This window comes from Solanum stenotomum, chromosome 6 (assembly GCF_019186545.1).
Source record: "Solanum stenotomum isolate F172 chromosome 6, ASM1918654v1, whole genome shotgun sequence".
NCBI lineage: Eukaryota > Viridiplantae > Streptophyta > Magnoliopsida > Solanales > Solanaceae > Solanum > Solanum stenotomum.
Window position 1 is genome coordinate 8,573,146 of NC_064287.1, and position 26,415 is coordinate 8,599,560.

The 26,415-nt window shown below is 35.6% G+C and overlaps 3 protein-coding genes across 5 annotated transcripts in view; 2 read left to right on the forward strand and 1 right to left on the reverse strand.

Annotated features, from left to right (window-relative positions):
• Window positions 1-26,415, reverse strand: part of LOC125869305 (uncharacterized) — a 279,493-nt gene that overhangs the window by 37,329 nt on the left and 215,749 nt on the right. The window lies entirely within an intron of this gene.
• On the forward strand, window positions 17,870-18,220 carry LOC125868460 (uncharacterized mitochondrial protein AtMg00810-like). The gene has a single exon (XM_049549101.1). The coding sequence runs from the start codon at window positions 17,870-17,872 to the stop codon at window positions 18,218-18,220; it is 351 nt and encodes a 116-aa protein (XP_049405058.1).
• Window positions 23,593-25,506, forward strand: LOC125869290 (probable carboxylesterase 12). The gene is made up of 2 exons (XM_049549859.1): window positions 23,593-24,157; window positions 24,957-25,506. The coding sequence occupies exons 1-2, from the start codon at window positions 23,683-23,685 to the stop codon at window positions 25,406-25,408; spliced, it is 927 nt and encodes a 308-aa protein (XP_049405816.1). The 5' UTR covers window positions 23,593-23,682; the 3' UTR covers window positions 25,409-25,506.

A 26,415-nucleotide genomic window follows, 5' to 3' on the forward strand; every position in this document is an offset into this window, starting at 1 on the left:
TTGGAACTTGGAGCAAGAGTCTCTTCAATCTTGAGGAAGGTTTTGGATTAGGGTTCTTGAGAGAACTTGAGAGAAAATGTGTTTAAGTATGGGAGAGGTGTTTTGGGAAATGTTTTAGAGATGGGAATTGAACTAATGGTATATAGGAAATAACATATGCCCTTTGGAAAAATGGTCCAACACTTAGAAAAAAAAATTAGGCAAGTGAACAGTAAAAACGCTCACTGGAAAATGCATTTCCTGCCGGACAGATTTTACAAAAATGGGCATAACTTCTTCGTCCGAACTTCGAATGAGGTGAAACGAAGTGCGTTAGGTAGCTAACTCCAAGGGCTTTCCATGGATATGTTATGGGCCACCCAATTATTTGTGTGTTAGGAGATATGACCCTCCAAAGTAGACCCTCGAAAAAGGCTTCACTTGGAAATTTCGGATTTTGATACGATTGCTCTAAAATTTGGGTTAGACCCATTTCCCACTCAATTTGACCCCCTAAACAAGAATATGAAGTCGAATTTTCAAAAAACGAAACGGATTTTTTTGATATAGCTAAACAAGTTTCTGGTAACTTCCGAAGCATATTTTGAAGAACCTTTTGGGTCATTTCAGTAACCATCTCCGGAGCATAACGGGATAGTTGGGTGAACTTCAACCCATACTCATGAACGCTCAAAGAATCTTACTTAAGGGTGAGGAACTCTCGTACCTTAGCCTCCTTCAGTTCTCGGGGAAAGAAATTCCCAATAAGGCCTCTTCAAAACAAGCCCAACTCGCAGGTGGTGCTCCCTCAGCTTTACCCTCATTCCACTGGACAAACCAGGTCCTACCAACATTTTTCATTTGATATGCAGGTAGTTCTACTCGCTTAGCATCGACAATATGCATAACCTCAAATACCTTCTTCAGTTTCTCGACAAAATTCTCTGGATCCTCAGTAGTGCTTGAACCAATGAAGCTTGGAGGATTCATCCTCAAGAACTCTCAAATCCTCGAAGTATCAACTTCTTCTTGTCGAGCTCCTCTTTGTTGCCTAACCTGGTTAGTCACAGCTTGGCTCAACATCTGAATCGCTTCCTGAACTCTGTTAACTTTTCCTTGGGGTTGCACTTCAAGTGCATTGGGTACCCCTTGCTCCTCAACATTATGCCTAGCAGGACACAACCTATGATAGCTCTTCCAGGAGGCATGATCAACAATTTAAAACATGCGCAAACATGAATTAGAAGAAACTTCATAGAGATAAACTTTATCGCACGAAATTAATGTGAAAGAAGTGAGATGATTTTCCTAAATGTTGCAGCCTCCTAATTATATATGTGGCGCGCTTCACACCGATAACTAGGACTCTAAAGAAATGGCTTCATAGACTCCATAGGACTCTTAAACTCTGGGCTCTGATACCAAGTTTGTCACGCCTTGAGCCTACACCTTGGGAGGGACAGACACTCGAGAACTATTTCTGGCCCCAAGTGAATCCTTAACCTAGCTTACTTACTCAGCGGAAGACTTAAACATCACAAATACCTCAAATAAAAAACTTATGAAATAACACAGAATGTCTTTTAAAGTAATCATTCAAAGTAGCCAAAATGGCTACTCAAGTCTCAACTATTAAAACAGGAAATAGAAGACTCAATATCTAACATCTGACTGTCTATAAAACCTCTATAACACCTGAGATAGATGTTGGGATAAGACCCACGACATCCTAATGAACTAATAATAATGCTGAAAGCAATAAAAGCGATCCTCCGGAAACAAGGAGGCTCACCAAAAAACTCTAGAGCCCAACTAGAATCAACGATGCGCTGGATGTTGATCCTGGTTACCTGTGTCTGTATCATAAAAAGATGCAGGCCAAATGGTATCAGTACATTTAATGTACGAGTATGCGATGGGAATTCTAAACAACACATAAGCTTGAAAGGAACTGAAGAACTTTCCTGGCTCAACTCAACTCAACTTAACAAAACTAATTTCAATATAAAGTAGTATAAAACAAGTGCAATATAAAGAAAATATTTATAAAACAGCGATGTCAACTTTGTGTTTTTGGAAATACAATAATACTCTGTGTGTATGCAAAGATACAACATAACTCTAAAATGTATGTAAAAATACAATTAAACTGTGTATATAAGAATACAATTACTTTTGTGGGAGATTTTCTAACCGACAACCATCATGTAAGAGCTATTGTGATGATACATCGTTTTGTATCACGCTGTCAGGGCCGTCCTATACCTTGCCGAGGGTATAGAGCCTGAACTTCTAAGTGGATCCACTAGTCTATGCTAAAAAGCACTAAGAAATTATCTAAAAAGTATGACTCTTTTCTACCCATGGTGGCTACATGGTTTATGGGGGCCATGAGTTGTCTGAACTCTCCCCCACATCGGTGCTCAATATTACTCCCAAAATATGATATTAGCCTTATGTTTAAAAATATACCTCTTTCTGTGGTTTGAGATAATTGCTCAAAACTTAGCTCAAAGGCTATCTTGGAAATCAAAGTTTCCTCTCTTGCTTAATTGTGAAAGCGTTTACTCTTTCTGAAAACTAGCTCAAAGTCTCTTTGGAAATCAAGGTTTCCTTTTCTTGTTTAAATGTGAAAATATTTTAAATTCTTTGGGAATACATAGTCCCCATATACTTTGATGAAATGAACTTCAATCTTTACTCTTTATTCTTTACTCAACTTGAACTTTAAGTCTTAAAACAAAGTTTAAACATTTGGAAAAGACTTTTGGAAGACTGTACGAACTTTTCTTGACTTGACTCTTAACTGATCCTTGAATTGAATTATGGATTCAAGGATTGAGATTTGTGATAGGAAAGATCTCATAAAGTCCGCGACGCGAAGATGCATTTAATTATTTGGTTGCAAAATATATTTTGAGGAATAACGGTCCGCGACCGCTCCGCGAAGAGGACTTTATCAATCCCGAGGAACAGGTCCGCGTCGCGGACCTGGTACCCAGATTTACCTGACTTTTTTATTTTTCGTTTTCCAGCCCCAATTAGCCTAAATTGATTCTTTTTCTCCAATTCTCTTTAGATTCAGATACCCAACATATTTACACAAGATTCTAATCAAATACATCTCTAAAATCGACCTTAAACTCTTAAGAACTCCTCAATATCATCCCAATTCAAGAACGAAAGTAAATTCAAGAACACACATCAAAAACAACTTTCAACTTTTAGGACGAATTCACGCTGAATTAAACATGTTTGGCGCGTGGGTGAATTAACCCAACGCTATGTGAACTCACATACCTCGTAGGGATCACCCCTTGACGAAATCCACGATCTTAGCTTCGAGAATTTGACAATTCTTGTTTCTTCTCCTCTCTTCTCTACTTCTTTTCTCTTCTCTAAAACCCTAACTCAATATTGAAAAAGCGTAAACTGAATCCTATCAGTTTAGACCCAAATTAATTACCCAAAAGTGAAATTAAGTCATGGGGTATGGAAAAGACCATAATGCCCTTCTAAAACCCGGATTAGACTTTCCTTAATTGAACAACCAACTTCCAATGGGAATAACTCACTCATACGAACTCGGAATTGAGTAAACTCGGTGGCGTTGGAAAGATTATTCCAAGATATTTCCTGCGATATCTAGAAGAACACCTAAATCATCCTGAGCTAGGAGTTATGCTCGTTTGAAGTTGACTAAAAACTCAAACTTAACTTAATCAATTTTCCAGATTTTTATTATTTCCAAAAATCGCTCTTTCTTAATCTTGCTCTTTCTAGTTACGGGGTGTTACATGGATTAGTTGGACCTTTTGATCTTCGTCTTGGATCCAATGGCTCGGAGTAAATGCACATGGTCCACAATTATGTGGTCCGCATCCAAGCGATAGANCAAGTGTCAAATATCAAGGGGGTTTTGTTTGTATTATCAACTAAAACAATAAATAGTACGAAAATATGACTATGGAGACGGGATTCTTGGGATGTGATTGGATTATGGGCTAAGGTAAACAACCAGGTAATTGCAATTAATAGTAAACAGCTGCAAATAAGTGAATAAGCTAGACTTTAGTGGGGTAAACTTTTTCTAGAACAATTTACCCCGAATCAAATTGGTTTCTCTCGAACACCAATAAACAACAATGAAGCACACCCTTCGCTTTAGTCCATTCACTCTCTTGAGCTGAATGTGTGGAAAAGGGTTTAGGTTCACTCTCTCGAGTTGAACCCATGACAACCCAATACCCACAGACCATCGATTCAGTAATTTTGGTTTTAAAACCTCTCTCTCGAGCAAGCCAAAAACACGAAGTTAAGATTGTATTTGCAACTACAACCCATTAAATTCAACCACAATTACTGAACAAAATCACTTTTAAACAACAAATAAACTATCAATTAACAATACCCAACACGTAAATCAACCCATAATCACATAATCACACCCCAAGAATTGGGGTTTTAGATAGACATAGTAAAAAGGTAAAAATCGTTACCAAGTTGTGTTTCCATCAACTTGGTAGGATTGATATAGTCTTTACAAAGGTCTAAAATGAAGAATCTTCAACACCCACTTAAAATTTTTCGAAATGGAAATCTTCAAATCTTCAAATCTAAGGAAATATTGTCTCTCTATTTAGTTCTAAGCTCTCAACTTCAAAAACTGAAAAATATTATGTTTCAGCACAAATATCCGTACTAAGCTAACAATTTAAACAAGTATTTATAGTTGTCAAAAAGTGTGTTGTGGAAGTTTAGTAGACACAGTTAATCGGGATCGCCCACCCAATCGGCGATCCTCCATTTGGTCATTTTCATTGCTGTTTTGCTTTTGCCTTCAGCATCTTCAGGTTCCGTAACTTTAGGCAATCTAGCACTGCATCGCGGAATCGTTCGACAACTCGCTGACTGCTCCTTTCTATCGCCGACTTGATTTTCTTCTTCAGGGCTTGGCACACTGGAACATTTGGAGAGATCTTGGCCATTCAGCGACTCGCCCAATAGATTAGACGATCCTCATGCCTTCTTTCTTCGTTCTTTGAGCTGCCTTGTTCCTTTTTGCTCATTAATGTCCATGCTTTGTTCCTCAATCCAAATACCTGAAATTCAAGGATTTACATCAGTTATTGGCACAAATATGCATTTGAGGACACTAATTCTATTAAAATAAAGCCCTAAATGAGACTGAATCGTGGACTCATCAACACCCTTAACTTAAACTTTTGTTTGTCCTCAAGTAAAACTCAAGTTCAACAGTTCAAAAAGGATGTCTCAAACAGTGCTACACAAGATTCAATCATGAATGCACACAAAAAGACTCAACTTACTCATGCAAAGATCAACTGTGCACTCAAAGAGTCAAGTTGTGACTCACCAATAGTAAAGAATCTCAAGCTCACAAGACTTGCTTCAAATGCAAGTTCAAGCTCAACAAAGGTACTCAAATGCCCTCACTCAAAGAATGATTCCATATCCACACACAATGGACACAATTTATAGCTCAGGAATCAAGATCAACACTCACACTCACAAAGATGAACACAATTCATGATTTCATCCATAGGTTTGCTCTTTTTTTCCGATCAACAATTGTTTCAGCTCACACAAGATCAAATAGGTCTTTTCAAGGCTTGTAACGGGGTTGAGTGTAAAGGGATGGTCATTTAGGCTTAGTGACATATCCTCATGACATGTGGTGTGAACAACACTTTCTTTCATTTTCTTCATCATTTTTAATTCGTGCTTACAAGTCATCCCATTATTCACTTTCCATGGACTGTTGGAAACCCACTATTCTTTGCATTTTTCATCTTTATTCCACAATTCTTTCATTCTTTTTCTTTTCCATTCTTTTCTTGTTTTTATTTTCTTTTTTGTATAGAGGGGTTCTATTTATTTTACAAAATCATGGGTCAAAAGGGGACTTTCTTGTACTTCTTGATTTACCTTCTCTTTTCACCACACCCCCAACTTAGGCTTTTGGCCTAAGTTAGCTATTCAAACAAACCACAGATCATGAGGATTATGAGTAATGGATTAAGAAAGGTCATGTTTTCATCAAGTTTCTTCCAAGAAAAGGCTTAGGCGCAAGGGGTGTTCAAACGGGGTTCACACACTCACAAGGTAGGCCACAAAAAGAGGTATAATGCTGAATTGGTTCACACTCTTCAAAATTGCCTAAGATCATCTCAAGAGATTGCTTCACATAGTCAATCAGACCAATAAGGCAAATTCTAGGTGTCATCAAACATGGTTCACGGTAAGCTCATCACACAAGGCATTGACACCAATGTCAAACAAGACTCCACACTTTTGCTAGTGTGCAATGTTCATCACAAGAGACTCAATTCGATACTTGGCTAGTCACAACGAGATGCAAAGAGTTTACATATTGTCTATGCAACTTCATTTGGCCTCATCGTAGCCGCACATTCATTTTTGTTCGATTATGAGCACTATTCAAGTCATCGATATTAATCAAAACTGATGCTCAAATTTGCAAAAGAACAGCCACATTCAACACAAACAAAAGGTGGCAAAATTTTTGGAAGGGTCAAAAATCATTTACAATTAAAAACAAGGAGCCACAAGCTCAAATCTTCCTCAAAAAGCAGTGTACACCACATATTTAGCTCAAAACCCAAAGATATAAACAAAACCAATATTCACAAAAGTCACACAAAAGGTGGAACTCACCCCACCACAATTAAAGTCATTTGCCCTCAAATGCAAACAAAATATCCAAAAGTCAAAATAAAATAAGACATAGAGGGAGGTAAAGAAGGGATCTCTCCATCTGTTTGGGCATCAGTGCCCGGAGTCATCTCAGAAGGACCTGCTCCACTAGAGGTTGACATAGATATCTTTGTTAGCGATGTCTGGATCAGTGACTGTACAATTGTCTCCTCAAGATCAGGCAAGTCTCTATATATACTCTCCTCTCGTATCTCTATCTGCTCTTCGTCGGTCTATGTATTTGACTCATCAACTGCTACATCTGCCCTATGTATATCTCCGGTGGTAGCTGGAGGAATCTCTGAAGTCTCAAGGGAATCTAAATTATTTGTAGCCTTTAGCAGTGACGTGAAGTCAGTAGACTATAGATAAACTACGTCCTTCCTCAAGTCTGCTACCTCGGCTTTCAAAGCCGTAACCTCGGAGGTCTCTCCCCGCCTGCTCTCACAAGCCTTGAATCTCGTAGTAAGACTGTCAATGGAAGTCTAAAGGGGGGTCAGTGCAGCTAAAATGGCAGCCTCAATCATAAGAGGGATGTCTCTCTCAAGTCTGGTAGCCCACACGTCAGCTGAATGGGCCAGATGCCCCATCTTCAGGATCATCGGTTGAGTAATCTTAGTCTACTGGGAGGAAGTGGATATGCTTGGAGCATGTGAAAAAGAGGTAGGGACAGAAGTACCTGAAGTCCCGGAGGCCGGAGTAGGCAAATGTGCCTCTGCAGGTATCGAGTCAACATCCACCTCCAGGGATGTGTCCACCGGAGCNATACTCTCCTCTCGTATCTCTATCTGCTCTTCGTCGGTCTATGTATCTGACTCATCAACTGCTGCATCTGCCCTAGAATCTCTGAAGTCTCAGGGGAATCTAAATTATCTGCAGCCTCTAGCAGTGACGTGAAGTCAGCAGACTTCAGATAAACTACGTCCTTCCTCAAGTCTGCTACCTCGGCTTTTAAAGCCGTAACCTCGGAGGTATCTTCCCGCCTGCTCTCACAAGCCTTGAATCTCGTGGTGAGAGTGTCAATGGAAGTCTAAAGAGGGGGGTCAGTGCAGCTAAAATGGCAGCCTCAATCATAAGAGGGATGTCTCTCTCAAGTCTGGTAGCCCTCACGTCAGCTGAATGGGCCAGATGCCCCATCTTCAGGATCATCGCTTGAGTAATCTTGGTCTACTGGGAGGAAGTGGATATGCTTGGAGCATGTGAAAAAGAGGTAGGGACAAAAGTACCTGAAGTCCCGGAGGCCGGAGTAGGCAAATGTCCCTCTGCAGGTATCGAGTCAACATCCACCTCCGGGGATGTGTCCACCGGAACTTCCCTCCTCCTGTCAGCGTTATCTCTAGTATATTCGGCCTTAATGCGCCGGATGTCGGTGGAGGAAAACAGGGTAACCTCAATATCTCTCGTATCGTCCCGGGGCACTCTAGCACGCAGACATAACTCAGTGATCCAGTACAGTGTTTATGTACTCGCTATTGCACCCAACTTCCATTCCCCGTACCATGACAAATTTCATTGGTCTGAACTCGCTCGCCTTCTTCTTTCTCTTTGGGACCAAGTCACTATAGGCTGTGTAGAACTCCCAGACCCATGAAGGAATATAAGGGCCTCGGGGCCTGGTAAACTGATCAAACCTGTGGTAGTGAAGAGTGTCCCTCACATCTGAGTATTTTTCCTCCAGACCCTCTGTGGATAAAAGCTTTTCCTCGAGGATGATTTGCAAACCATCGCCTTTCAATTTGTTGAGAAGTCTAGGCGGAGGGAGGACTGGTGGCACATGAGCCATGAGAGGTTCTTGAGCTGGCACTGAATCTGCTAGTGTGGAAGCTAGAGGAACTCTGGTGGAGTCAGGGCGAGATCTAGCTCGGATCTCAACTCTCTAGGATTGCAAAGGTTGGTCGTCCACAGGCTCAGATAGAGTAACATGTGCGACAACAGTAGCCCTGTCAGATATGTGCCTCTTGCCCTTGCCTTTGTCACCTGGTGGAAGCTCTTGTCTGCCCTTCTTTGGAGGATTTGATCCCCCTTCATTTATAGTGATACCCCATACTTTTTTCTGGGGTGGCATGTCTATGTTTGTTCTCACCATATCTGCAAAATAACGGGAAGAAGTTAAAAGTACTTCCAACAAAGTCACAGGAAAACAGTTGTTGATAGACTTGCCAAACCGGTCAACCAGTCGCCGATCCTCTTTGGCGAGCTAGATCGGGATCGCCGAAAGGATAGTCAAAATTTTTGGCAAATCGGCAACGGTAAGGGTTTTGCGGCGAATCCCTAATAGCTTTCGGCAAGCAAGGGATAGCCCACCGAAAGTAACAATGCAAAAAGAGTTCAAGGGTGCAGACAAAGGGCGATCAAGAAGACTTTCGGCGAGCCGATGAGTGCCTTCGGCGACCTCAAGCTTCTTGCCAAAAGTTACAGATCCAAACAACAGGTATAACATGAAATTAAAGGTGAGATGGGGACCTTAGGCGAACCGCCGAGTGGTTCGGCAAGCTCGACCCAGCTCGCCAAACGACCCAACGTGCCTACTTTCCACCCAACTTCTCGAATTCGACTCCGCAACCCTCGAAAACAAAATCAAAGCATGCACAACTCAAATTAAGACTAGACCCATAGTACCCACTACCCTGGGATACTCAGACTTCTCTCGATTTTGCCAAATTTGTCCAATTGATGACTATTACCCTTAAGAAAAGTGTCACCCGCTCTATTATTGGGCAAATTACGTCTTTTGGCACAAGTACAAGCTACTCAGACTTCACCTAACTAGACTAAACAACATGCAAGAACAAGCCCACAAGATTTAATTCATTTTAAGGCACAAAATTACGGAATCTATCATTAAAGAAACTACGGGCAAGATTATCAAATTAAATCAGTCATTTAAACAAATTAATCATATCAGAGAGGCCCAACACACGTCAATACGATAAGATCATTTGCATAAGAGTACAATTTTGATAAAAGTAAACTCGAGGTTTAGAAAACCAACCTTAAATGTTGATTAAAATGATATTGAAATGCTAGGCGGCAATGTAACCCAAATTCGAGCACAAATCACCGACTAAAATGCGAAGAAAAAGCACGAAAGATAGAAACTAGAGTGCGGGTATGAGTTTGGGAAGATCAAAAGTGAGGGAAAATAAAAGATTTAGAATTTTTAAACCGTTTGCCTTTTAAAAACCGTCCAGTTCTCGCCATTCGGCGACATTAGTCGTGCTCGCCGACCAACTCGGTGACATGCCGAATGGTCACTTACCTCGCCGAGTTTTATAGGACCTCCAGTTAATCTGGGGGTCCAAACGGTGGACTAGATCGTGATCGCTGACCTGGTCGGCGATTCGCCAATAATTTTCTGGCTCGTCGAGTTTTACAAACTCCAATTTAAAGTTGTCTTGAGTCCAATGATGGTCTAGGTCAGGGTCGTCGGCCTATTCGGTGATGCGCCGACTGGACCTTTAGCTCGTCAACCTGCACTTTTCAAATATTTTTCACACTTCGACCTATATAATTTACACACTGTTATTTCTAACACAAATATAAAGCGATAAAACCTTGGGTTGCCTCCCAAGAAGCGCCTTATTTAACGTCGTGGCATGACGCAAATCCTCACTCATGTTTCATTAGTGAGGTTTACCCCATTTTCATACGGCCACCCCTCTTTTGGCTCTGGGTAGAGAGAAGAGAACACTTTGTCCATTTGGGACCCCAGTAGTTGAATGAGCATAGAATGAGAGGTCGTTATCTAGTTCAGCATCAAGACATTCTCTCTTATCTCTTCCAACACTCTGTCATGTTCTTCGACTTTGTGCAGAATGAGTAAGAGGACCTCTTCAATTTTCCTGCCCTCTTGTTTCTTCATCTTTCGACGCTCGTGAGGGGGAATGTACATGTCCGTCTTTTTGGACAGTACCTCCAAGTCCTTGACCTTTTGGGCCAAGATATCCAGCTGACCCAACAATGTGGCCAATTGTTGGTCCTTTTTAGTCTCCTTGTTAGTTTTGGCCACACAATCTAAGAGTTGGGTTGCTGTTGCATAGGGCTGTCTAATCAAACAACCCGAAGAGAGTTGGTTAGCCACCATTCTATTCTCGGGGGCACGACCTCCACAAGACATGCTCCAATTCTCTGCTCAGAACAGCAGCACAAAACACAAGCAAACCAAAACTACAAATTAAGTCAGTTCACTATGACTAACAAGAACAAAATTCAACTTGACTAAATATTTTCAAGTAACACCACTCCCCGAGAGCGGCACCATTTTTGATTTCACATATCAGGACACTTCAGCCAATACTAAGTGCCAGTTATTATGAAAATAATATAACCCAACTAAGTGAGTTGGGGTCGAATTCCACGGGGAGTGGTACGTATTCGAGAATCAATAGGCAAGTAAGAATATGCTCTAGTCAATCATAGCTTAAAACATTTACGAATAAAAGCATGGTTTAAATTATAGGTGACACAAGTGTAAAATATCAAGAGGGTTTTGTTTGTATTATCAACTAAAACAACAAATAGTACGAAAAGATGAATATGGAGACGGGATTCTTGGGATACGATTGGATTATGGGCTAAGGTAAATAACCGGGTAATTGCAATTAATAGTTAACAACTGTAAATCAGTGAATAAGCTAGACTTTAGTGAGGGTAAACTTTCTCTCGAACAATTTACCCCGAATCAAATTGGTTTCTCTCTTACACCAATAAACAACAATGAAGCACACCCTTCGCTTTAGTCCATTCACTCTCTCGAGCTGAATATGTGGAAAAGGATTTAGGGTTCACTTTCTCGAGCTGAAACCATGACAACCCAATACCCATAAACTATCGATTCAGTAATTTTGGTTTTAAAACCTTTCTCTCGAGCAAGCCAAAAACACGAAGTTAAGATTGTATTTGCAACTACAACCCATTAAATTCAATCACAATTACTGAACGAAATCACTTTTAAACATCAAATAAACTATCAATTAACAATACCCAATAGTTAAATCAATCCATTATCACATAATCACACCCCAAGAATTGAGGTTTTAGCTAGACATAGTAAAAATGTAAAAATCGTTACCAAGTTGTGTTTCCATCAACTGGGTAGGATTGATATAGTCTTTACAAAGGTCTAAGATGAAGAATCTTCAACACCCACTTAAAATTTCTTCGAAATGGAAATCTTCAAATCTTCAAAGCTAAGAAAATATTGTCTCTCTATTCAGTTCTAAGCTCTCAACTTCAAAAACTAAAAAATATTATGTTTCAACACAAAAATCCATACTAAGCTAACAAATTAAACAAGTATTTATAGTTTTCAAAAAGTGTGCTGCGGAAGTTCAGTCGGGGCAGTTAGTGAGGATCACCGACCCAATCGGCGATCCTTCATTTGGTCATTTTCATCGCCATTTTGCTTTTGCCTTCGGCATCTTCAGGTTCTGTAACTTTGGGTGATCTAGCACTGCATCGTGAAATCGTTCGATGACTCACCGACTGCTCATTTCTATCACCGACTTGATTTTCTCCTTCATGGCTTGGCACACTGGAACATTTGGTGAGGTCCTGGCCGTTCGGCGACTCATCCAATGGATTAGGCGATCCTCAAACCTTCTTTTCTTCGTTCTTTCAGTTGCCTTGTTCCATTTTGCTCATTAGTGTGCATGATTTGTTCCTCAATCAAAATACTTGAAATTCAAGGATTTAAATCAGTTATTGGCACAAAATATGTATTTGAGGACACTAATTCTATTAAAATAAATCCCTAAATGAGTCCAAATTGTGGACTCATCAACGATCACCATAGAGTTCATCTTAATTATGAATTTATTTAACTGGGCTTAAAGCATTGCATAACTCTTGTTCTCTACCTCCTTTCCCGTTGTAATTTGTGTAATCTTCTCAGCCCACCTTTCTTTATTCGTGGGATTTATCTTATTCTTATGTGTCAGGTCTTGAATAAATCTTTCAAGAGTTATCATTCTACTCAACTCTTTTTCCCGCAACAAAAACATGCATAGAATGCGATCATTAATCTCCAAAAGTAACTTATCAAAAAAGAAAAAAAATTGATTTAACTAAATTAAGAAAATAAATCATTCCTTTTTTCCTAGTAAGCTAGCTAATGGCCCTACCAGTATGCAGAGAGTTGCCCTTCTATAATTCCCGAGTCTTCTTCTTAATCTCACTCCTCTTTTCAAAGTTTTTATTAGTATCCCAGTGTTTATGTAACTTGGCCCACTAATCTGACACAATAAAGTGAGTGATTTTTTTATTTTTCCAATAATCACAAAATGTGTCGAAAAGCAACCTCGCAACTTTAAACTCGAGAGTCAAGACATAATAGTTTTGAAATAAAATAATTAAATATCTAATCTAGAAATGTATTATGAATTTAAATGCATATAATGTGCATTTAATTAATAAACATTCTCACCCTAAATTCATTGAACATCCGCCCCTGGGCATGAATTGGTATCAAACTCCAATTTGAGTACAAATCATTATGATGTGTTCTTATGCACTTTAAGATGGTACATTTCAACTCCTTATCTAGACGTAACCTCCAATAAAAGATTTACACTTAGGGGTCATTTGGTGCACAGAGTAATAACACAGTAATTAGTAATACATGAATTAGTAATACAAAGATTAGTAATGCATGGTTTATTGTTATCAAGTGTTTGGTACATTGCTTCTCACTTAATTTTGTGTTTGGATTAAAAATCTAAACATTTTTCAATTAAATCCTTGAGTTATTGTGAGATTTTCTATTTTATGTAATTGTTTGATTTATTTTCATATAGTCTACACATACATAGGAGTTATGGAGATATTTTTTTTCCTTTTCTAAGTTTGTCATGTAAATATTCTTTTGATATTTTTTCCTTTTCCATTTGATCTTGCAAATATTTTGTTTACCATTAGATGCCATCTTACTTGTATAACTACAACCTAATTGTATAGTTTTATTCATTTAGAAATACAAGAAGAAAATTTTATATATTGTTCTTCATTTATACTTTCATGATATCAGAGCAGTGTTAGTTTTATATTTTTATTCTTCCGCTTTCTTTTTTTTTTTCTCTATTTTCAAAAATAGTTGAAATTGAATCATCCAATACTCAAATCACATAAACGAGTGATAGAGTTCCTGCAATTAATGCAGTGGATTCATCACATGCTTTATACATTCACCCTTCTGATTATCCCGGCATGAACCTTATCTCCATTGTTTTTGACGGAAGAAGTAATGATGGTTGGAGAAGGGCTATTATTATAACTCTTTCAGCGAAGAAAAAACTAGGATTCATTGATGGATCCCTAGTTGTTCCTATTGATATAACTCTTCAAAAGGCTTGGTCAAGATGTAATGACATGGTCTTGTCCTAGTTACTCAATTATCTCTCAAAAGAAATTGATGAGTATGTCTTGTACTCCCAAAGCGTCAAGGTCTTATGGTCTAACTTGGAAGATAAATTTGGTCAGGCTAATGGTGCCAAATTGTTTCCGCTTCAAAAATATTTAATTGATGTAGTTCAAGGAAATTCTAGTATTTCTGCATATTTCACAAAAATGAAGAGTTTGTGGGATGAGTTAGGTGCACTAAACACTTTTTCTTCTTGTAGTTGTGAGTGTGTATGCGGAGCAAAAGAAAACAGTATGAAAGCTCATCAAGATGAAAGGTTGCTTTAGTTTCTTATGGGTCAAAATGACACTTTCATAGGGGTTAGAAGTAATATTTTGTTGTCTTCCCCTTTTTCTACTATTGGTCAGCCTTATTCTCTTGTTATTCAAGATGAAAAACAAAGGGAAATTCATGTTACTCCTGCTTATTCAGGAGAATCAACATTCTTTCTTGTTGGTAATGCATGAGAAAAGAGGTTCAATAATTACAAAACTCAACAAGAAAATCCGATTAACAAAACTTCTCTGGTGTGCAACTATTGTAAAAAGATAGGACATACTATTGACCATTACTATAAAGTTCATGGTTTTACTCTAGATTTCACGTTCACTAAATCTAAGAAGTTTCAAAAAGGGTATTATTGCCAGCAATGTTTTTATTACAGGAGAAGGCACTCATGAAGGAGTGGGAAATGATTCAGATGTGAATTCTCTTAGTCAAGAAAATGTGGCACAACTTCTACAACTTTTGCAGAAACTGAATCAAAAGAATGATGTGTCTACTAATGCATCTGCAAACCTCACTTGTGTCGGTATGACCAAGCTCTTTAATTCTTATTCTTACCTATTTAAAGTTGACACGTGTTCTTGGATATTAGATAGTGGAGCATCTGAGCATATGACTTTTGATAAATGTTTTTTCACTAATTTCAATCTTTTACCTAAACCTATCATGGTAACTCTACCTAATTTTCATAAAGTAAAGGTTACTCATTCTGGATCTGTTTCTCTTTTATCCAACCTAGTTCTATAAAATGTTCTCTATAATCCTTCTTTCAGATTCAATCTTATCACGATTCACAAATTATGTAAACAACTTTAAAAATATGTGCTTTTTACCCCAAACACTTGTTTCATGTTACATGGCCCTTCATTGAAGAGGCCTTTGGTTTTTGGTAAAGAACAATGAGGTCTATATATCTTCAAGTTAAGTCATCCAACAGTTTCTACAAAGAGCCTACCTAGTTCCAGTCTTTATAGTCTATCGTTTTCAAGTTCTTTAATAAATGTGTTTACTTCTTGTTCTAGTTTCTTTAATTCCAATGTAAAGGAGAAGCTATGGCACAATAGATTAGGCCATATGTCAATGAGTAATATGAGGAAAGTTTTTCAATTCTCTAAATCTTGTTCAAAGTTATCTTCTCCTTGTGTTATTTGTCCTATGGCAAGGCAGTCAAACTTATCTTTTCCTTCTAGTGCTATTTGTACTAAGGCTGATTTTGACTTAATTTATGTGGATACTTGGGGTCCTTATAAATCTACTACACATGATGGGTATAGGTATTTTCTTACAATTGTTGATGATTTTAGTAGAACTACTTGGACTCATCTACTTGGGACTAAATCAAATGCCTTCTCTGNATTATCTTTTCCTTCTAGTGTTATTTGTACCAAGGCTGCTTTTGACTTAACTTATGTGGATACTTGGGGTCCTTATAAATCTACTACACATGATAGGTATAGGTATTTTCTTACAATTGTTGATGATTTTAGTAGAACTACTTGGACTCATCTACTTGGGACTAAATCAAATGCCTTCTCTGTCCTTCAATCTTTTATTTCTATGGTAGAAAGACAATTCAATTCCAAAGTTAAAATTTTTAGAACTGACAATGCTTTTGAATTAGGTTGTGGAAAAATTCAATCTGATTTTATTCTTTCCAAGGAAATTATTCATCAAACTACTTGTGTCCACACTCCACAACAAAATGGAGTAGTGGAGAGAAAACACAAGCATTTATTGAAAACATCAAGAGTTCTTTTATATCAGTCTCACCTTCCTATTGGTTATTGGGGGAATGCTTGTTAACATCTACTTATCTTATAAATAGATTTCCTTCTAGTGTTTTGAATTTAAGAATCCCTTTTGAGGTTCTGTTCAAAGTTAAACCATCTTATTCTCATCTAAAGTATTTTGGTCAGCTTGTATTTTGTCTCTACTCTTCCGTTACATAGAACTAAATTTGATCCTAAAGTTTCACCTTGTGTGTTTATAGGATATCCATATGGAAAAAAGGTCTACAAAGTGTTGGATCTACAAACCAAAAAAAATTCAGTTTCTAAGAATGTTATTTTCCATGAAGAGTATTTTCCTTTCTCTTCACAATCTGATTTACATTCTACTTTATTTCCTGCTACTACTACCATTTCTTCTGATTATTATCCATTATAATCTCATTTTTCCACATCAAATTATAATTTTTATTGTTCTTCTGATTTTGATAATGTCCCTATATCTACTAGTCCTTCTAAATCTCTGCCTCATTTCAATGTTACTTCACATATCAATTCCTCTCCTAATATATCCCATATACCTTCTTCTCCATTACCTGTTGTTCAAAATTTACTCAAAAAATCTTCTAGAAATAACAAGAAACCTGATTACTTAGAAGACTATATTTGCAATGCTCTCCATCTTACTAATGTGACTTCTTCTTGTTTTCTAAGTCCTGTTACTCCTGAGTCTTTATCTTTTAGTGATATATCTTCTTACAATCAAGTCATGCTCAATTCCATTACTAGTATACAGGAACATGTTAGCTATATTCATCCAGCTCACCATCTGGGTTGGCAGAAAGCCATGGATAAAGAATATGCAACTTTAAACCTTAACAACACATGAGATATTGTTGTGTTGCCTACAGGTAAGAAAGCTTTGCCATCTAAATGGGTCTATAAGGCAAGCAACACTCTGATGGAAGTATTGAAAGACTAAAAGCTAGATTGGTCATTAGAGGTGATGTGCAAAGAGAAAGTATTGATTATAATGAAACTTTTTCTCTAGTAGTCAAGATGACCACCATCAGATGTATTTTAGCTATTGCACTGAAGACTGGATGAGGTGTGTTTCAATTAGATGTGAACAATACTTTTCTACATGGTGTTTTGAATGAAGAGGTTTACATGAAATTTCCTCCTGGTCTTGCACCTCCTTCTCCTAACCATGTCTGTTTGCTTAAAAAAAATCCTTTAATGGACTTAAGCCAGCATCCAGACAATGGGCTAAACTCACTTCTGCTCTCAATTTTAAAGGTTTTAGTCATTCTATGAATCATTATTCTCTTTTTTTTTAAAGAAATTTGTTGATTCTATTTCTATTGTGGCAGTATATGTAGATGACATATTGTTGACACAAAATAATGAAGCTGAATTGAAGGCTTTAAAACTCTTTATGGACAAATAATTTAAAATTAAAGATCTTGATCAGTTGCATTATTTTCTTGGGAGGTTGGTTGCAAGAGAACCTACTGTTATGATTATTTCCCAAAGGAAATTCATATTGGACTTACTACATGAGTTTGATTCTCTACATTTATCTCATGTTTCTTCACATTTGAATCCTAATGTCAAGTTACTAGCAAATCAAGGGATTCCCATAAAAGATCCTACTTTATACATGCATTTGTTAGGTAAGTTCAATTATCTCACACATACAAGGCCCAATATATCCTTTACAGTGCAACATCTGAGTCAATATATGCAAGATCTTCGTGAACCTCATCTTGCAGCTGCTTTACGGGTTCTTCGTTATTTGCTCAAAGATCCTAGTCTTGGTCTATTTATGTTTGCATCTGCTTCTTTCAAATTGATGGCCTTTTGTGACTCCGACTGGGATACTTGTCCAAATTCACGAAGATTAGTGAGTGAATTTTATATTTCTCTCGGGTCTTCTCCTATTTCATGGAAATCTAAGAAACAAACATCAATATCTCTTAGTTCTGCTGAAGCTGTGTATAGATCTATGAGAAGGGTTGTAATCGAGCTTACTTGGTTGTTTCGCCTATTTGATGATCTCTCAGTTTCGATCTCCTTGCCCACTTCACTCTGACAGTCTTGTTGCGATTTACATCACAAACAATCCAATCTTCCATGAACGGACAAAGCATGTCGAGATTGACTGTCACTTCGTCCGTCAACAATATCTCACCGGCTTAATTTATTTATCTTATGTGAGATCTTCTTCACAACTGGCTGACATCTTGACCAAGTCCTTGACCAGACCCGTGCATCATCAACTTTTAGGCAAGTTGGGGGTTTCTGCCTCCCCTCCAACTTGAGGGAGGCTGTTGGATTTATTTTCATATATTCTACACATACATAAGAGATATAGAGTTATTATTTTTCCTTTTCTAATTTTGACATGTAAATATTCTTTTGATATTTTTTCCTTTTCCATTTGATCTTGAGAATATTCTGTTTACCACATGTCAACTTACTTGTATAAATACAACCTAATTGTGTAGTTTTATTCATTCAGAAATACAAGAAGAAAATTTTATATATTGTTCTTCATTTATTCTTTCAGTAATTGGGTCAAGGTAGATAACTATCCGATAATATTATTGTTTATGACATTCTAACTAGGTAGGAGAATATCACGCCCCGAGCCTACACCCTGGAGCGTGGCCGACACTCAAGAACCATTGTTGGTTCCTAAGCGAACCCTTGGCCTGACTGACTGCTTAGCGGAAGACTTACTCAACATTTATGAGTTTAAAAATACTAATGAAAAAACGTTTTAAGTCAAATAATGACTCTAAACTATCTAAAAGTACTAAATGCAATAAATATAGCTTCTTTATAAGCAAAACATCTGGAGAGGAAAATACTGAAAAACATTCTCAAGTATTGTCAATCTATGAAGACCCTACTGTTTTAAAATAGGCATTGAGACAAGATACACCACAACCTTAAATGACTACTAAAAGTGACTAAAGTCTGGAGTCCTCTAAAAGCTAGGAGGCCTCACCAAAAGCTGACGAGTGATTGGGTGATCTCAACGAAATGTATGTTGATAATCTCGAACACCTGTATTTGTATCATAAAATGATGCAAGTCAAATGACATCAGTAGTTTGAATGTACGAGTATGTAATATGGCTGAGTGAAATAATAATTGGACTGAACGGCTGAAATATAACTCAACTAAAGTAAAACATAAACATGAGGTAAAATCATTTGAACTTCACAAATAAAATGCAATAATACCAATTACTGAATTGAACTGAAATATATATATATATATATATATATATATATAAAATTGTATATGAAATTATTATGTATTGTATTGAATTTGATGAATATGCTTTCATCTTGGTTATGTTATTTATCTGTTTTTTCAATGGCATATGACCAACATTTCTTTTTATAAAATTGTGCTTCCTATAAATCTATTCTAAATTTTTTAGTGGCTAAACTTCATTCACATAAATCACATAAATGAAAACCAAATCAAAACACAAATGTTGTGGACTATATTTCAACAATATCATTAGATTAAATTGCCCTAACATATTGGTCGACTTTTAGACCCATTAAGAAATAAATAATTTATTTTAAAAAAAACTAATTCCTTTTTAGTTAAAATTGTAATGTTTAAGATTGTCCATAATCACTAATTTTGTGAGGACCGAAATACTTAGGTGTCATGCTAAGCTAGTAAAGAAAACATCAAAAAAACATGAGTAAGAAGACAAACCAGAAATATATCAAAAGAGACAAACATTTAACATGGTTCGGTCAGTCGACTTACATACATCACAAGAGGAGATAAGCAATCCACTATATAAAAGAGAGTATAGAGAAATAACCTCACACAATTCACTCGAAATACCGGAATACAAAGAGGCTCACACAAGTGTTAATGTAATACTTATATCTCACAAATTCTCCCCCTACAATTGAGGCTCTTTATAGAGTCATAAACTTTTTCCTACAAGAAAAAGGACTAGTCAAATATGGAGACTTAGTGATTTTCTTTAAAGAAAAAGAAAAACTCCCATCTTATTTAGCTTAAAAATAAAACTTTCATTTTAAGTTTATCAAAGTTAAAAAAAATTATTATTAAAGTTATCTACCTTTAAATTTAAACATAAAATATAATTTTAAGTGAGTAATAAACTACTTAATTAAAAATATGTAATTTAGTAGTTGAGTGAATATTTTAAGAAAAATGAAAATATAAATAAACATAAAAATTAGGCAAATAAATTCAACTTATAATATATTCATAAATAAAATTTGTNTACATATGAACAATTATAGTACAAATGAACTTACTAGAAAGAGGAAAGGTCATAATAGAACACGAGTAAGGACTCCTGAAAAAAGCTGGGGTAGAGGATGGAGATTACAAGATAGGAAATCGAATTATCCCCAATAAAATGAAAGTTTATATAGCCAACAATTAAGCTACTGGGATAACCATGTTTCATGCATGACTAATACAATAGGGGATAACCCTGAAACACTTGCAACATTTGCCTTGGTGGTCGAGCTGATCAGGATGTAGCTCAAGTCCGGACTAAGAGTTCATTTGGTTTGAATACAAGTTATGTTGGGAGTAATTTTTATTGCATGTTTGGTTTGTCATATTCAAACTTATATTCGTTACATAATTTTTAAGAATAAGTTGTTTGTTTACAAAAATATCCTCCACCCTATATAGTTTTTTTTAAAAAACATTTTCTTTGCAAACTTTAGTTATTTATTCTTACAAATAAAATTTTCATGTTATTTAGCTTAAATATTTTTATGTGTGCATTTCTAGGATTGTGCCGTGTGTTTTAAAATTAATATTTCATCTTATTTAGCTTGAAAAATTAAACTTTCATCTTATTTAAATTAAAAATAAAACTCGCATCTTATTTAGCTTAAAAATAAAATTCCCATCTTATTTAGCTTAAAAATAAAACTTTCATTTTAAGTTTATCAAAGTAAAAAAAAATTATTATTAAAGTTATCTACCTTTAAATTTATACATAAAATATAATTTTAAGTGAGTAATAAACTACTTAATTAAAAATATGTAATTTAGTAGTTGAGTGAATATTTTAAGAAAAATGAAAATATAAATAAACATAAAAATTAGGCAAATAAATTCAACTTATAATATATTCATAAATAAAATTTGTATTTATAAGATGTAATTGTTTATAGAAAAATATATTATCATAAAAACATCGATTAATTAAGGTTGTGAATGTTATTATAGTTCTTAAAAATTATATTAATATACATGAATGTAAAAATAGTGTATAAAAGAGAGTTTAAGGGAATATTTTTGTATTATACACTTTTTTCCAGGATAAGTTATCCTGCGATTACTATAAGTTATCTTGTGATTACTAATCCACTCCAGGAAGGGATAACTTATCGCAGTACTAATTATTAATCTTGAGATAATTTATCTCATCCTGTGCAACCAAATAAGGGATTAAGAGAGACTAAAATTTTATCCCATGATAACTTCTCTTATCCATCACACCAAACGACCCCTAAGCAGGGGCGGACCCACGTGGTCTCCAGGGGGTTATGCCAAAATCCATCTCAAGGTTTAAGATGTGGGATATACCAAAGTATGATGGGAGTACATACTTACACTAACATATTTTGTTCTTTACACATTTATCAACGGGAATGACTTGACTAAAGAAGAGGCAGAATCAATCATAAAATGTTCTGAGAGACCAATCTAAGCTACACCAAGTTACTCTATATTATGGATTCCACCCTCTACAAGATATCAATATCTCAATTCTTTATGTCAAATAATCTAAGGAATAAAAAGAGGCTAAGGCCTCTATTTGTAGGATGACTCTTACAAAGGTAGTTTCTTTTTTTTTACACAAATAGCTCAAATGTGAATTATTCAAACTATTTAAAATGTAGCCACAAATGACTAATCCTTCCATCATCTCCTCTTCTTGAATTTGTCCACTTGGCGACACGACGATGGAGTTAATTGGTGAAGGCCTTGAGCTGACCGAATTGTGTGGCTTGCCTTGACAAGTTGGGTGATGGAACTTTCACTTTGGCGATGGACTTTGAGTTCGCGAAAGTGGGCAGCTTGTTGCCTCCTCCGTTGATCCTTCCACACTCCAATCTATCATCCATACGAGGAACCCCTTCCATTGGTGCCCAATAAGATCCTTTTAAACTTCTTTTTGTATCATCAAGTATCTTGGGTTATAGGTCTACCATAAATTGTGCTAATCATGTTTGTATCAGAACCTGCACAATAAGGTGCAAAAATAAATAAACTTTGAATTGATATATTACACATTGAATTATGATTATTTAGGACCTATTACTTCAGCCTTTAACGTGGCTATAAGGGAAAAATCTTTTTGCAATTATGTCTTTCCGTTTTGCAATCTTGTGAGTGGCTTCATTTTTTTAAAAGATGGTTCCACCAAATTAAAAAGAAAAAGGTGAAAATGTCTTTTAAGTTTTCAATTAAATAAATATAACAAACGCTAAAGACCTTTTAAGTCTTTCAATTAAATAAAAGTGACAAGTAGATTGTTAGAACAAACTTCTTTAATTGTCCAACTATTTCTTCCATCAACTATATAAGTTATTCCACAATTGCACTAGTTATTCCAACAATTAATCAATCGACCAACAACTAAGCACAACGGTCAAACAACTTAAGTAGTTGTTAGGACAACTTTTGTTTTTATCAGCCAAATATTTGAATTATTTCTTTAATTTTTTTTCGAAGTTGTAGAAATAACTACAATAGTTATTGACATTTGACTGAAACAATCAAATTTGGACATATTTTGATATTAATTATTTATTTGTCACTTTTAGCTTTTGATACTATCTCCGTCCACTTTTAATTGTCTTGATTTCCTTTTTTAGAATCAAATGATAAACACTTTGACTAACATTTTACGTTGTATTTTTTCATCACATTGATATGTAAACAATAGCAATTTATAGTACTTTTCATATAGTTTTTTAATATCAAAATTTTTTGTTCAAAATATCGAATTAATGTAATCTAATTTTAATTTAAAAATTAGTCAAATTGACTTTAAAAACGCAATATAACAATTAAAAGTAGCCAGAAGGACTATTAATTATTTATTTGTCACTTGGCTAATTTTTAAAATTTGAAGGACTCTCACTTAAGTACTTGATTATTTTGGTAAACTTTGGTGTCTCTCAATGGTTTAGGGGTTCCAATTTGAAGTGTGTTTAACACATATATGTTGATTTGTTTTTAAAAAAGACAAACATAGTTTAAGCAATGAAATTCGCGAAAAAAAATTATTTTTCTTTCTTTAATTATTAAAATAAGTTTTCTAAAAAATTCATCATAATCTACACATGGCAGTAGATCTTTGCATTATTGATTAAATTGTAGAAAAAATATTTGACTTTGGATATTACACAGCCTACAATGTGCAGCAGGTAGCCACGGCCTTATTGTCCCCTTTCAAATCACCAAACCATCTCTGCTCAGTACTCCCATTCCATCTCCATTTTCATACAAACAATGGATTCAACTAACCCAGAATCATCACAAGTTATTTATGATGTTCCAATATTTTTTAAAGTCTACAAAAATGGCCGAATCGAAAGGTATCGAAAACATGATTTTTCCCCTCCTTCCAATAATTCCGTCACTGGTGTTCGATCTAAAGATATAGTCATCGTATCGGAGAACAACGTTACGGTACGCCTTTACCTGCCAAAAATAACCCAAAATGACCAGAAATTTCCACTCCTGGTGTATTTCCATGGAGGTGGATTTGTGATTGAATCGGCATTTTCTACTTACTATGATAGTTATCTCCACTCTGTAGCTGCAGAAACTAATGTAATTGCTGTATCTGTTGAGTATCGATTAGCTCCGGAGCACAAAATTCCTGCGTGTTATGATGATTCGTGGGTTGTTATGAAATGGGTCTCTCAGGGAAGTGAACCATGGCTGAAAAGTTATGCTGATTTCTCCAGAGTTTTTTTGTCAGGTAAAATCAATTGACTTTCTTAAATTGTTAGTTTAAAATTTTCCAATCTTTATATTTGATGTTGTAGGTGTGACGAAATCAAATCCAATTTGTTCAATTCATTTTAGCTATATATATTTGATTTCAGTAGAAATTGGATTGATATGTAATTTAAATTGACTAATGACATTTTTTTTGTTAAATTTTAAAATGTCATAGGAAAAAATGTCATTTAGATACTAAATCTTTTTAAATCAACAAATAAAATAATTAAAACTTGGTAAAAATTGAGTGTATCCGTTTGGACCCAAGTAAATTTTTGTTGGGTAGGGCCTTGACCCATTTGTTGTCTCGACTAATTTTAACTCAGTAAATTTGATCCCAACCTGCCCAATTGTCACCCCAAATTCTCTGTATATTTGGGTTTCAGTTGCATTTTATTCATCAGGTTGCATTATTTTAACACGTTTTGATCCGATAATTGTGAAGCTATCATAATATATTAACACACACTCAAATTTGGTAGTGTACATTCAAACGCTTCAACTTGATTTCAACTGACAACTAAATGTGACTATTGGACACCCGACGACATAAATTTCAAAGGTCTCTAAATGATCATTTGTAAGTTGGAGTACTTAAATGACAAGATAAAAGATGAGTTAAAATGTCGGTGATATGCATACTCAAAGTTAGAAGCATTTACTTGCCAACGAGGATCAAGTTTTAAGTCTTTGAAGTTTATTTCAAGTTCAACCAAGCTGATAAACATGAGCAGATTGATTGATTTACTGAAAATGTATTGATTTTGTCACCTCAGGTGATAGCTCAGGAGCCAACATTGCTCATAACATGATGCTGCGAGCAAGTATAGATGAAGATGATAAACTTGAAGTTGGAGATAGCTTAAACCTCGTTGGAATGGCATTGATTCACCCCTATTTCGGGAACAATGAACCGGATAGAATTTGGTCGTATATTTGCCCTGAAAATCCCAATACTGATGACCCTCAATGCAATCCAGCAGCACATCCAAGTTTGCTATCCAAGCTTGTTTGCTCCAACATTCTGATATGCACTGCAGAGAAGGATTTTATAAGAGACAGAGGTTGGACATACTATGAGGCATTGAAGAAATGTGGATGGAAAGGTGAAGTGGAGATTAAGGAAACACAAGGGGAACGACATGTTTTTCATTTGAATAACCCAACTTGTGATAAAGCTAAGGTCTTGATGAAATGGCTGTCTGATTTCTTTCAACAATCAAGTTGAATTGCTGCGTGTGGGGAATTTTCGCAGTCATTGATTTGAAGTTGAATTTTTTTTTGAACGTACAATTTGGATTTTAAAATTTTGTACCCTTTTTTTTTCGTAGACTTGAAAATCGCTTAATTTATTGAGAACTATCAAAACTTTGCTCACCCTTGCCAAATGGGTAAATCATAATTCTTTCTACAATCCTTTCTAAATAAATATTTGCAATGACATGTTATTATAAACTTCTGTATAGGCACAAGTTTCTAAAGATTCACTAATTTAATATATCAATAATAATAGTAACTAGCAAAATCAATATACGGACAAACCCTTCACATTGAATATATATATATTTGCAAAATTTAAAGGTGCCTTAAAAGTTATGTTTTTGATATATTTATGTGGTCCAAAAATAACCTATGCCTAGTGGTGGCAAATGGATGGGTTGGGTTAATTTGGGCGGGTTGAAAATGGGTCAGCATAAAATGGATAATAATTCAACCCGTCCATATTTGATATGGATAAAAATAGATTGGGTAATGATTTGGTTGGGTAAAATACTAGTTTACCCATATTTACCGATATTTTCATGAATAAATAGTACTCTACTTAAGAATTCAACATGGAGAAAATATTTTAGTCTTTTTTTAGATGAAAAATATTAAAAATGCTTCATTTAATTTATTGTATCATAAAACTCAAAAAAAATCCTATAACTTTTCAATGTAAAATAAATTTATGTAATAACAAGGGGAAAATATTTTTAATTCCAAAGTAAATGAATATTTGCATTTTAGGACTAAAACATGCTTAGTCTTAAGCAATGTCAATACTAATACATGATTTGCTTATTTTACACTATTATTTATGATCCAATATAAAATTAAATAAATAAGAAAATGTAAATATAATTAACAAAATAAATGTACATTTAAAATATATTTTTTTGGAGGGCCAAAGACTTCACCTTTTCAATTATAGAGAAAAATAATTAGTTCCATAGAAGAACATAAAAAGGAAGA